This window comes from Ictidomys tridecemlineatus, chromosome 7 (genome assembly GCF_052094955.1).
Source record: "Ictidomys tridecemlineatus isolate mIctTri1 chromosome 7, mIctTri1.hap1, whole genome shotgun sequence".
In the NCBI taxonomy this organism is placed as follows: Eukaryota; Metazoa; Chordata; class Mammalia; order Rodentia; family Sciuridae; genus Ictidomys; species Ictidomys tridecemlineatus.
The window spans coordinates 167,022,147-167,035,708 of record NC_135483.1 but is presented as its reverse complement, the minus strand read 5'-3'; the positions used below and the strand labels follow the sequence as shown (position 1 = coordinate 167,035,708).

The 13,562-nt window shown below is 34.7% G+C and overlaps 1 protein-coding gene across 3 annotated transcripts in view; it reads left to right on the top strand.

The window, feature by feature from the left end:
* Ica1l (islet cell autoantigen 1 like) overlaps positions 1-13,562 on the top strand; it is a 66,944-nt gene that overhangs the window by 21,906 nt on the left and 31,476 nt on the right. For 2 of the 3 annotated variants that reach the window (XM_013364587.4, XM_021735693.3), the window contains 6 exons: positions 950-1,022; positions 5,565-5,688; positions 7,145-7,343; positions 9,294-9,419; positions 11,326-11,424; positions 12,663-12,748. In XM_013364587.4, coding sequence (XP_013220041.1) covers positions 950-1,022; positions 5,565-5,688; positions 7,145-7,343; positions 9,294-9,419; positions 11,326-11,424; positions 12,663-12,748 — 707 coding nt within the window. The remainder of the gene's footprint in view (positions 1-949; positions 1,023-5,564; positions 5,689-7,144; positions 7,344-9,293; positions 9,420-11,325; positions 11,425-12,662; positions 12,749-13,562) is intronic. The other variant, XM_040294728.2, reaches the window with a different exon arrangement.

Here is a 13,562-nt window from a genome sequence, read left to right as displayed (position 1 = left end):
ATTTTAAATTTAATTTTTATCTATACATAAAAACAAAAATTATACATACTAACAGGGTACCATGTAATGCTGGATACATGTATATAACTCATAATGTTTAAATCAGGATGAACATATTTATTTTCTTAAACATTTATCATTTCTTTATGGTGAAAACTTACAAAATCCTTTCTTTTTTTTTAAATTTTCTTGTAGTTGTAGATGGACAGAATGCCTTTATTTTATTTGTTTATTTTTATGTGGTGCTGAGAATCGAACCCAGTGCCTCACACATGCTAGGCAAGCGCTCTGCCACTGAGCTACAGCCCCAGCCCACAAAATCCTTTCATGTAGCTCTCTGAAATGTATAGTACATTATTGTTATCCTAACCATAACAGTACACCTGAGCTTGTAATGTTATTTATTAAAATATTTTTTAGATGTTGATGAACCTTTATTTTATTCATTTATTTATATGTGATGCTGAGAATTAAACCTAGTGCCTCACACATGCTAAGAAAGCACTCTGCCACTGAGCCACAACCCCAGCCCATGTGTTATTTTTATAGTAAGTTTAATGCACTGTTTTGTTTATACCAATGTTAGGAAAAAGCCAAATTCAGAGTTAACACATTCTTAGGTTATACTCTTTTCATCTGTGGTTGGCAGTATTTGGTGCAGTTTATTTATATTGGATACATCTTGTTTGGTGTTTAGATAGTTGCAGCTGAGAGGAGAATAAATTACACAGATTTAGCCCATGTATTTATCATCATTTTTTCTAAATCCAATGGGTGAAATCCAAATGTGCTTTTTTATAAAAAGTAAAACCAAGGCTAAAATATGTCACAGCCATGGAAAATAGACAAAATATTTATAAAATAGACATAAAATTCCACTTTTGAAGTTCTTATAAATTATATCTGTTTATGGTTCTTTAAAGTGTCTTAATAAAATTTGTATTTCAAGGTTTTTCACTCCATTCAAGAGACGTGCACTGAACTTCTGAAGATAGTTGAGAAATATCAGCTAAGACTCAACGGTATGACATCATGGGTACCTGATAATCCCCATTGAAAATTAATATTAGTTTGCATTTTTTTACATTCTTTGTTGGTGCTTTATAGTTGCACATAATGGTGGGATTTTTTGTTTCATATTTGTACATGCACACAATATAATGATATAATTTGCCCAATATCACTTCCCTAGTTTGTATTATTGAAAACAAGTAATTTAATGGAAAAATAGTGGCTTATTGAACTATTTTGTGAGCAGTTTTTTAAAAATATTTTTTAGTTTTTGATGGACCTTTATTTTATTTATTTGTATGTGGTGCTGAAAATCAAACCCAGTGCCTCATGCATGCTAGGCAAGCATGCTACCACCGAGCCACCACCCCAGCCCCTGTGAGCAGTTTTTAATGGCAAAATACAAATATTTATAGTGACCTATTCTCAAAATCCTTAGTATTCATATTCTCTAGTTCATCAAATCCTTTGACAGAGATTCAAAAGTGATGTTCATTTTTCTTTCTTTTTTAAAGTTCTAGGGATTGAACCTAGGGCCTCACACATGCTAGGCATGTACTTTTTAAAATTAATTTTGTTTAGTTGTAGATGGACACAGTACCTTTATTTTATGTGTTTATATTTATGTGGTGCTGAGGATCGAACTGAATGTCTCACCCATGTGGGTGAGTGTTCTTCTGAGTCACAACCCCAATGCGTAGACATGTACTCTTACCTCTGAACTATATCCCAGCCCTCTTTAAATTTTGAGATTGGTCTCATTCTCTAAATTTCTCAGGCTGGTGTGGAACTTGTGATCCTTTTGCCTCAGTCTTCCAAGTAGTTGACACTACAGGTGTGCATCTTCTCACCCTGCCGATATTGTTTTCTTGCCAAGAGTCTTAAGTAGATTTGCTTCCATCACTTAAAAGCTTCTTTCTTGACCCCCACTTACTCTCAGAGTTAGCCCATTCTCTCCTCCTCATACGGAAAAATTTGGCATAACTGTATGCAGTCTATTCCTTTCTGTTTGCTTAATTTTATACCCACTCTAGTTTTCATCCCTACCACTCCATCAAATTTCTCTTATCAAGGTTATGAAGAGGTAAGCCCAATGACCAGTCCTTACTAGGCTTATCATGTCATCTAACACAGTTGATTATTATCTGCTGCTCTTCACTCTGCTTCTAGGCACCACGCTTCCCTGGTTTTCCTCTTAATTGTTTTTTTCTTCTCATTCTACTTTTGCTGGATTCTTTTTTCCCCTTGACCTCATTGGGTTGGAACTCAGTCTTGGATTTTTTTTCCTGCTCAAATACAGTGGCCTACTGGATATGGCTACCCCTATGATCCTGGTTACCTCTCTGATCACATTTCCTAAAACCTGTCTTTTTGAACTTATATTGATCTCTTTCACAGCAGGCATGTCTTCACGGTGGGATCCGTAACTTCCCTTAGGTATGACTAAATGTCATCTTTATATTGAGGAATTCCCCAAACCCCATATCTAAAATACAGTACCCCTTCTCCTTCATAGCTCCCTGTTATTTAACATTCTATATTTTATCTGCTGTTTTTCTTCTCACCACTAGAATATGCTCTCCTTAAGAACAGGACTTTGTCTATTTTATTTTTATGTCCCTGAAGCCTATAAACAATATCTAGAATCTACTCAGTATTCAATAAATATTTGCTCAGTGAATGAATGATTTCTCATGAAGCTATGTAAGTTAATCTTACTACTTTATATTCAAAGCTCACATACCATCCCATTAAATAAAGAAATCCAGGGCTGGGATGTGACTCACTGGAAGAACACTTGCCTAGCAGGCATAAGGCCCTGGGTTCAATCACCAACAGCTCAGAAAAGAACAGAAATTCAGTAAGGCATAGTTACTCAAGTATTTTATGAGTATCTGCTATGTGTAAGGCTATGTGTTTTTCCCAAGGAAATAGTTGGGAGAAACAACTTTTGTAAAAAATAAGAGATGATACAAATAGTATATAATTGAGTTCAGTATAGAAATAAAGACATGACTCTGAATTCCTGTAAGTGAAAAATAACTGGAATAGAGCAATGCAACTCTATAAATGGAAATTGAGGTAAAACTTCAAGGGTTTATAGAACTCAATATATGGAGAAAAGATTTGGCATCTAGGGAATGAGCTTAAGAAATGAGAAGAACATGCATGGGCAGAAGAGTTTCTAACTGAGAATAATAGGGGAATAAAGGAGCAAATGAAGTTTGGGGTCAGATTATTGGGATAGTATATTTTACCAAGCAATTAAAAGCTGTTACAGTCATTAGACCAAAGAAGTCTTGTGATAGAAGTGATGACAAGAAATATTGGCAAGTTTGTTTGTCTTAAATTTTGTCCTGAAATCACTAGATCTTTTAGCACTCTGATAGAACATTTCAGAATAAGGAAGAGATTACACATATTTAGATTTCATTATGTACTTCTCTTTGAAATTGTATATAAATACGTGTTTTCTTGGGCTGGGGATGTGGCTCAAGCGTTAGTGCGCTCGCCTGGCATGCGTGCGGCCCGGGTTCGATCCTTAGCACCACATACCAACAAAGATGTTGTGTCCGCCGAGAACTAAAAAATAAATATTAAAAATTCTCTCTCTCTCTCTCCTTTCTCACTCTCTCTTAAAAAAAAATATGTGTTTTCTTGAAGACTCTTATATTAATACATCTTCTGTTAGGATTAACATCAGACAAATATGGGAATTACATCAGGCACAAACAGTAAATTAGTACAGTGCTATAAATCTCTCTCTTTTTTGGTGCCAGGGATGGAATCTCTAGGAATTCATGATGAATGCTCAGAATGTTCTCCATTGCTGAGCTACACCCCAACCTCCAGTGTTATAAATCTTTATGGAAATCACTTGACTAGGGGAAGAACATATCAGGGTGAGATCTCAGTAGATGTTGCAGGCAGGTCTCAACACACTCGCAGCACACATTCAACCATATTCCCTACTTTTTTGCATTGATAAAAATAAGACTCAGTGATGCTTATATTCACTTGATACTTTATAATGAAGTATACTAGTTTCTCAGAGATCTTTCTGAATCATCATACAAAAATGAGTATTTTTTCTAGTAGTTTTCACTGAGGTACATTTATAAACTTCTGACTCAAAGGAAATGTACATCTCTCGATTAATTAGAATATTAAATTAACATGACTCCCCCCAGTCCCAATCCACTCTGGATCAGGTGAGTTGTTCATAATATGATAAATGGTTTTATTAAAGAGGATACCAGAGAATGTACAGTCACCCACCATGACACTACCATGTTCTAGAGTCACCTGTAAATATCACAGAGAGAAGCAGCAGGATTGGGGAATCTGTAGATGAGAAGGGCTGATTCTATTGCTGGCTCAGAGGAACATGGGGACATACCTAAAATTTTAAACTTCAGTTTTTCTTCAGTGCACTAAGGTGAGAATAGGTATGACATTTTGTTTTATTTTGTTCAATTGGACATTTTATAACTTTTCCCACTTATCTATCTTATTGTGGTTAGAGTGTCACTTTATACAATATAATTGTTTCTAAAACTATAGTGAGGGACAACTTTTTTTTGTTTTGTGGTTTACTTCTAATCTGACATTTTTGTAAGATAAAGTAAAAGTGGAATTTTAGAAAATGAGATTTTAAAAGACATGTAAACTCAAGTTCAGTTTCTCCTCCTCTTTTTTTTAATGTGGATTTGGCACTGAACTTTGGGGCTTAAGCATGCTAAGCATACATTCCACCACTGAGCTGTACCCTAGCCCCCTACTTTTTTATTATTAGATTTGACAGCTAATGACATAGAATGAATTGGACATAACTTTCCTATGTTCATATGGGAATACACAACCCGTGTAACTCCACATCATATACAACCACAATAGGAAGTTATACTCCACATATGTGTAATATGTCAAAATACACTCTACTGTCATGTATATCTAAAAAGAACAAATAAAAAATAAAAATAAAAAGATCTGACAGTGATAAAATACTCATTCAATTAGCAAAAGTTTCTACACAATTACTCTGGTAACCAACAATTATTGACAGGTGCTAGCCTGAAACTTTTAGGGTTTCTGCAGCAGAACTGTGGACATTTGTGGGTCTGAGATACTAAGGATGAGAATCACTAATAAATCAACAACTATATAAATAGGAAAAAATACTTTGTAATAGGCAATGAGTCTAAAATTTCTGCACATTTGAAAATGTAATTTTCTTCCTTTTTTTTGTTTTGTTTTTTTCAATAAAGATCAGTTTTCCCAAAGCAAGGTCTATCAATTCACTGCATCAAAACCATCTGGAATGCTTGTAAAATGTGTATCTCCAGAAATATAAAATCAGACTCTCTGGAAATGAAGCCCAGAAATTTGCATTTTTACAATAAGTCTTTTCTTATTCCTTCCTAAGTAATTCTTATATTCCCCAAGTAATTATTAATATCAGAATTATTGGTGTGAGAATTTTAGTTTTTTGTGTGTATTTTAAACAATTGATGGAATGAAATAATTAACTATACTATATTTTTTCCCCCTAGTTATATCAGAGGAAGAAAATGAGCTAGGGCTCTTTTTAAAGTTTCAAGCAGAACGGGATGCTACTCAAGCTGGAAAAATGATGGATGCCACTGGCAAGGCACTCTGTTCTTCTGCCAAGCAAAGGTTTACCCATGGCTTTTCATCATGTTTATATCTATAGTCTATTTGACAATTTCGACATATGTCTTAAGTTTGCATGTTTGGAAAGGAAAGGTCATTCCAATGAAGAGTTAAGGAAAAGAGAAGCATATTGTAGTATACAATTGTTTTGATGCCTAGCTCTTAGTTATTAATTTTGGATTTAAAAGAACTATTCTAAAATTGATGTTCTTCATTGCTTAATTCCTAGAAATAGCCTTTAGGCCTATATTTCTATTTCATAAATGACTTAATGTAACAGTCACAGAATGGCTAACATTTAAAATATGTATATTTCCACTTTTTCTTTTCACATTCTTGTTTGATAGGCAAGTGCTCTACCACTGAGCTGTCTCACACCCTCTTTCACTTTTTTTTTTTTTGGTACAGAGATTGAACTCAGAGGCACTTACCCACTGAGCCTCATCCCCAGCCCTTTTTATATTTTATTTTGAGAAAGGGTCTTACTAAATTGCTTACGGTTTTGCTAAGTTGCTTAGGCTAGATTTGAACCTGCAATCCTCCTGCTTCAGTCTCCTAAATTACTGGGATTACAGGTGTGTGCCACCATGCCCAGCCCTCTTTCACTTTTTTGATATTATACTACCTGCCCCAAAGAATCTCCTGTTAATATAATCTGAATTTTTGTATTTCAGAAGAAAAATGAAAACAGGCCTTCTTAGGCCTGTAAAGATGATGTCCAGATTAAGTGGCTTTATTTCAAAGCCACCACATCAGTGCAGTAGTCCATCTTGAAGATAGTGAGACAGACTGAGTTTAGGGCCCTCTAGTGCCATAAAGTCAAAAGCAGAGTGGAGGAGCTGAATTTGCTTTGTTTCTTAAGTACTTTACCTCATCCTCATATGCTAAGATTTCCATACTCATTAATTCTTCTAGCATTTTATCTGATCTTCTGCACCCAGGCTTTTCCTAAACTTGCCAAATAAAAGGCTGTGTATGAATTGGATTGTGTTTTATGAATGCAGGTTCTCTGTTCCTTGAGAACTTTTTTCTAAATGGTAGGGTTACTTGGCAGATTATCTATGCATGAATTAATACCTACAATGTTGTAAAAATTATATATTTCCTTAAGTAAAAAAGGAAGTACAAAATATCATTATTAATTATTCAAAATTGGCTATATTATTCCTATTTGCTTTCTCTATCTCTTTAGCCATCTTGGTAATTTCCTATCTGTAAACTAATTTTTAAATTTTTTATTTATATATGACAGCAGAATGCATTATAATTCTTATTACACATATAGAGCACAATTTTTCATATCTCTGGTGGTATACACAGTATATTCACACCAATTCGTGTCTTCATACCTGTACTATAAACTAATCTTTATAGCACAATGCTTTTTGGTTGATTGGTTTAAACTTTTGTTTTGCATGTGGGATGTGCAACCCTCTGATTCTTACCTCTCTGTCACCAGACTGGCCTTGTGTACTCCTCTGTCTCGTCTTAAGCAAGAAGTAACAACTTTCAGTCAAAGGGCAGTATCAGATACCTTGATGACAATTAATAGGATGGAGCAGGCACGCACAGAATACAGAGGAGCTCTCCTGTGGATGAAAGATGTCTCCCAAGAACTGGACCCAGACACCTTGAAACAAGTGGAAAAGTTCAGAAAAGTATGAAAATATGTCACTTTCCTTTTCTAGTTACATAAAATATGGAACTGATACAGAATGAAGATTATAAAATATGATTATATACTAATACCTGACTGTTTTTTAAAAAATATGCTTTATTATGAATTCTTGGTTGTGTGGAGATTTTGGTTAAAGTATAAAAGGTTGTTATTCTTCTATTTTTACTCTTTGAATGGCATGGTATCCCTACTTCAACAGTCTTTTTTTTTTTTTAGTGTGTGTGTGTTCTCTTTTTTTAATATTTATTTTTTAGCTTTAGGTGGACACAATATCTTTATTTTATTTTTATGTGGTGCTGAGGATCGAACCCAGTGTCTCACGCATGCCAGGCGAGTGCACTACCACTTGAGCCACATCCCCAGCACCCTCATCAGTCTTTTTACTAATCTTTTTTATCCCCCTCATAACCTAATTACACTTTAAATGTTCTTTATCTGGACTTTTGGAACTTGTTTGTAGGAAGAAAACTGTTTATTACTGAGGAAAAAATATCTAATTTAAGTAAAAATTTGTGTAAATTTATTAATTGTAAGAAAAGGGAAGGTTCTTAAATTTTTCATTCTGCCAAAATACAAAGTTTGACCACAAACCTATAGATAGTAAGCAACTATCTATGTATGGACAAATGTTTTTGCTAAATAAGCTTATTATAAACCATATCCTCTACATTTACTATGCCTGGACATTAAATTTCATTCATTCATTCATTCATTTCATAGAGAAGCTATAATAAATATTTACTATTGATGGAGCTGTATACTGTGCCAGCTATTGTATGTAATCGGTTTGCCTCACTGATTACACCCAACAGACTTGTAAAGTAAGTGAACACATGACCTCAAGCCCCAGAAACCTTTTATTCTATCCCTGTTACAATCCTTGACAATTAGAATTCAGTGCAAGGGGGTGGTTGCACAACATTGTGAATGCCCTAAATGCCACTGAATTGTACACTTTGAAATGGTTACTTGTAATGTTATGTGAATTTCATTTCAATTAAAAAAGAAAAACAAGAATGCAATCCAAATTCCTATCTGAACTAAAAAAGCTCTGCATTGTCTGATCCCTGGTCCTTCTACAGCCTCATCCTGTGCTTGCTTCCAGTGCTCCAAGAAGAATATGCTCTACCCTGTGCCTTCCTTTTTTGAAAACTTGATAAGCTCTTTGCCCTCTCCCATTCGTAGAACCCTTGTCCTTGTTTTTCCCTGGTCCTGCAATACTCTTCATTGAGTCTCAGCATAGCCTGCTCATCATCTTTTGTCTCAATTGAAATGTGAGGCATAAACTCACCAAAGTTTGCCCAATTTTATTAAAAGTAGTCACCCATTTTTTAACTTATTTGCTATTTTGCAGCCTGAGATTATATTGTATATTTATTTACTATGTTTTTTCCTGTGCCTTTGTACCCAGAGATGGTAGGAAACTACCATAATATCCTAGTACCTTGAAGAGTACTTTTCACGTAATAGATATAATTAAAAGTTGAGTGTTCACATTACTCAATCACTCCTGACTCACTCTCTGTATAGGAAATAGGCCTGAATATAAATTTATGAATGGCTCCATGATTCAGAAATATTATTAATGCTTCTCAACATTTTAAATAAGTCCCATTTCCATTTATTCTTCTGCATGTAGACAAAAACTGTCCATAATCCTGAACATCTTAGATCTTTCTTTTTATTTGGATTTTTTCTTATTAACTATATAATTTCCATCTATCATCTCATACTTTCTCAACCTAAAGATATCTACTAGAAAGAATCTTTTACAATTAGAGTCTTCATTAATCATGAAATATTAATAATACTGGGCAGAGTAATTGGTATCCTTTATTATAATTTCATGTGTCTGAAAACATTTATTATGAACTTGTATGCTATGTTTATATCTGTACTATAGGTAATAATAGCATTTTTGTGATTACAGGTACAGATCCAAGTGAGAAATAGCAAAAGTTCTTTTGACAAATTAAAGATGGATGTTTGTCAGAAAGTGGATTTACTTGGAGCTAGTCGCTGCAATATGTTATCTCATTCACTCACTACCTACCAGGTACCCACCTCCATGGTCAGCATGCCCTTGCAGTAAAGATGAGTGGTGAGATTCCTTTTTAAAAGTTGTCTAAAGGGTACAAATAAATTATAGTTGATCAGATTCCTTTGAATCTGCTGTAATTGACTCATTGAGGTTACAACAGTCAGAAAATTATAAAGTCCTAAACTGAAAAAGACCTTAGAGATTATCTACTCTAGTAGCTTCACATTATTCTCCTTGGTGTTCTAGGGAGAGAGGGGACCACTACTTGTAAATGGAAATGTTGACAAGGCTAAATGCAAGACCCCATTAGCTTTGATTCAACTAGAGCTTTTCAATTTCTCACTTTAAATTTCTACATAAACTTTCATATGAAGGAAAGATATTGTGGCTCCAAAAGTTTGAAAGCTTTTCTGTCATTTTATGGATGAGAAAAGTAAAACCTATGAGAATTAAAATAAATAGCAATATTGAATTCAAAAACATAACTTCTCTTTTTTTTAAGAGAGAAGAGAGAGAATTTTTATTATTTATTTTTCAGTTTTCGGTGGAAAAACATAACTTTTCTAATTCTAGGTCATGTGTGTTTTTCATTCTGCCATATTACCATCCTAAATAGCTTTCTCCTCAGAGGTCTTACTTCTGCTTTCATTACCCCAAATCACATATAAATAACACATAATGAATAAGTTAGATATTAATAAGCAGCAGTTGCTGACTTTAATGTATATTTGTAAATAACAAAGTAAAATGAACTGTACTTAAATAGGAAAATAATAATAAAATCAAAGGAAATAGGTATTAACTCTATAGGGAATTTACCTAATTCAGTTCAAAACTATGGAATGTAGGAATCAAGAAAGATTCATTTGAACTGAGCATGATGGCACACACCTGTGATCCCAGCAACTTGGGAGGCTGAGATAGGAAGACTGAGTTCAAAGCCAACCTCAGCAAAAGTCAGGTGCTAAGCAACTCAATGAGATCTTGCCTCTAAATAAAATACAAAATAGGGATGGGGATGTGGTTTGGTGGGCAAGTGCCGCTAAGTTCAATCCCCAGTAGCAAAAAAAAAAAAAAAAAAAAGATGCATTTGAAAATAAAAAGTGCATCACTATTTGTGAAGCATCATGCCATAACCCAATAACAATTAGTTCAGTTCTTTTATTTTCTCCACTCATTCCCTTCACTTTGAATACAAACACTGAAGCAATAACAAAAATTTTCAATTACCTGAGTTAGCTTGAGAACAACACATTTTTGGAACAAGTCTTTCTTGAACCCTCAATGAAAAGCCAAATTAGTGGTAAATATTTTCTCAAAAAGATGCTCTTATATGATAGCAACATAAAGATTATACATTATGTCTATCCTTCTATAGTGATTGGCATTTCCATGCTTTTAACATTTTGCTTTTGGATTCCTCAGGTTCTGATTCATTAGTTTTCTTTCTTTTAGCTGCAGTCACTCTCTAGGCTCTAGTGTGCATTCCAGTGCTGTTTAAAAAATAGGCACACATGCATGCAGACATTGGTGCTAACTTTCATATAAAGTTATGATTTTTTTTAAATATAAAGTTTCTTTTTTTAAAAGAGAGAGTGATAGAGGAGAGAGAGAGAGAGAGAGAGAGAATTTTTTTTAATATTAATTTTAGTTCTCGGTGGACACAACATCTTTGTTGGTATGTGGTGGTGAGGATCGAACCCGGGCCGCACGCATGCCAGGCGAGCGCGCTACCGCTTGAGCCATATCCCCAGCCCCTAAAGTTATGATTTATAGTTCAACTTTTCTTGAACAATTGAATTTAGTGCCTGCTGTTTATTGTGCAGCAACTAATCATATACTACACTAGTGAGGAAATAGAGCACAGAACTGATCGTGGAGGAGAAGCAGAACTATAGTGTCTCCTTTTCTTTTTCTGCAGAGAACACTGCTTGGATTTTGGGAGAAAACAGCTCAAATGATGTCCCAAATCTGTGAGGGCTGTGTTGGCTTTCATCCATATGATTTTGTAGCTTTCAAGGTACATTTCTTCCCCCTGTTTTCTTGCTTTGACTTATTATACTTCATTTGGGTGAAAACATTGAAACTATTTTTTGCTAAGCTTAATTTCTTTTTTTTAAAGAGAGAGAGAGAGAGAGAGAATTTTTTAATATTTATTTTTTAGTTTTTCTTTTAGGCAGACACAACATCTTTGTGTGTGGTGCCGAGGATAGAACCCGGGCTGCACGCATGCCAGGCGTGAGCTACGCTACCACTTGAGCCACATCCCCATCCCTAATTTCAAATTTATAAAATATAAGGCAACATTTTCCTGCAGTCTTTCAGCCAAGGATCAGCACTTGCCTTATTCCAAATGCTGCCAGTGAGACTAAAAGCCATGGAAATACTGCTGGCAGATTCAAGGTATTAGGGAATGTGGGCGAGTGAAAAGAAAATTAAAATGCAAAGGAGATTTTTTAAAGGCTGTAGAAGGAAAAATTTAACAGGCACAAGTGATGGGAATTGATCATGTCCAATTAAAGAAGTTTAAAACACAAATTTCCTTGTTTTACTCATATCAATGCCATAGATATGGTTAATGATGCCCCAAATATGCCAGTTATGGTCATTACTATGTGTGATTGCAACGCAAGAGACTACTAACATATTAGATCAGTTCTTTCTGAAACAGTTACATGTGAAAGATGCTTTTTGGCTTTGATTACAGAGCTTTTGACATCTGTATGTCTTATAGTCATCTTTGCGTGTGGCTCATCCAGAAGAGTCACACTGTGATAGTCATTTCTTCAGTTCTGATAGCCTAGATTTCAGTACCTTTTAACTTGCCATTGTGCCTTGTATTCAGTAGAGCATGAAAAGGGTTGCTGTTGTATTTCTTCAAGTTGAATATAATATTTGCAATGGGTTCATATCCTGTAACCATATATTACTGAGCTTTGGGATGGATTTTTATCTTATGTTCTGACATGGTATCTTCCAGCCCAAAGATGCCCTTAAAGTTTGTTTTACTTTTTCAATAGTTGTTAAACCAGTCTGTCTCTAGTCCACATTCACAGTGTCTGCGGTTCCCACAGGCAGCCAGGATAAACAAGTACATATGTGGGGCTCAGTTCAAATCACATTAGCACATATTTACCATATTTCTCACTCTAGTTCAGAACTATTTCTATATTGTTTTTTAGAATTTTTATTCTAATTTTGCATGCAAAGAGAAACAGATTCTTTCCATCTACTTAACATTGAATTTCTTATCTTTAGAGACTACAAGATACTCCAAAGAAACTTACTGAAGATCACAAAGAAGAACAAATAGAAGGCAGTTTTCTTACTGAAAACCTCCATAAGTAAGCCAGCAAATCTATATACTGTAAGGGAAGTCCTGGACACCATCCTATGATATATGTGGGAAGAATTGTTTCTTCTCTTGTTCATTAATACTTTTTTCTACCTCATTTTTACAAACAACACATTTGTTGTTTCAAAACATTTGTTTTGTTTTTTCTTCCCTCATTTTAAACACTACAGGTAAAGGAAGTAACAGGAGTACTAAACAAATTGTGGTGATACTCTAGATTCTGTCATTTGGGAGTCTTATATTAAGAGCCATGAGTACCTCTGTTGCAGGGACAGCAGGAGAGAAGCAAGGGACAAGGGCCAGCAATTGTGAGAAAAGCTATTAAAAATCTATAGCAACTCAAGAAGCTGAGTCAGGGGGATTACAGGTTCAAGGCCAACTTAGTAAGACCCTGTTTCAAAATAAATAAATAGATAGATAGATAGATAGATAGATAAGACTGGGGATATGGCTCAGTGGTAGAGTATCCCTGGGTTCAGTCCCCAATACTGGGGGGAAAAATCTATCTTCAAAACAACACAGATAGGACTGGAACTGGTTACCTGAAAATAGGGTCTCTTGTTACGTACATCCTTCTTGTTACCTGTTTCCCTCTTATTAAATCTTCCCCCTGTTTCTCTTTCAGAGTGCCACAATTATTTTAAGCAGATTGACTCAATATTACAACAAACTCAGAAATTAGGCCCAAATAATTACAAATCATTATTGCTGAATCAAAGGTGATCCTAAATATAAAGCATTTCCCCATTTTTCTCTATAGGAAATCCAAACCGATTTTTTTTTTTTTTTGGTAGTGGTGCTGG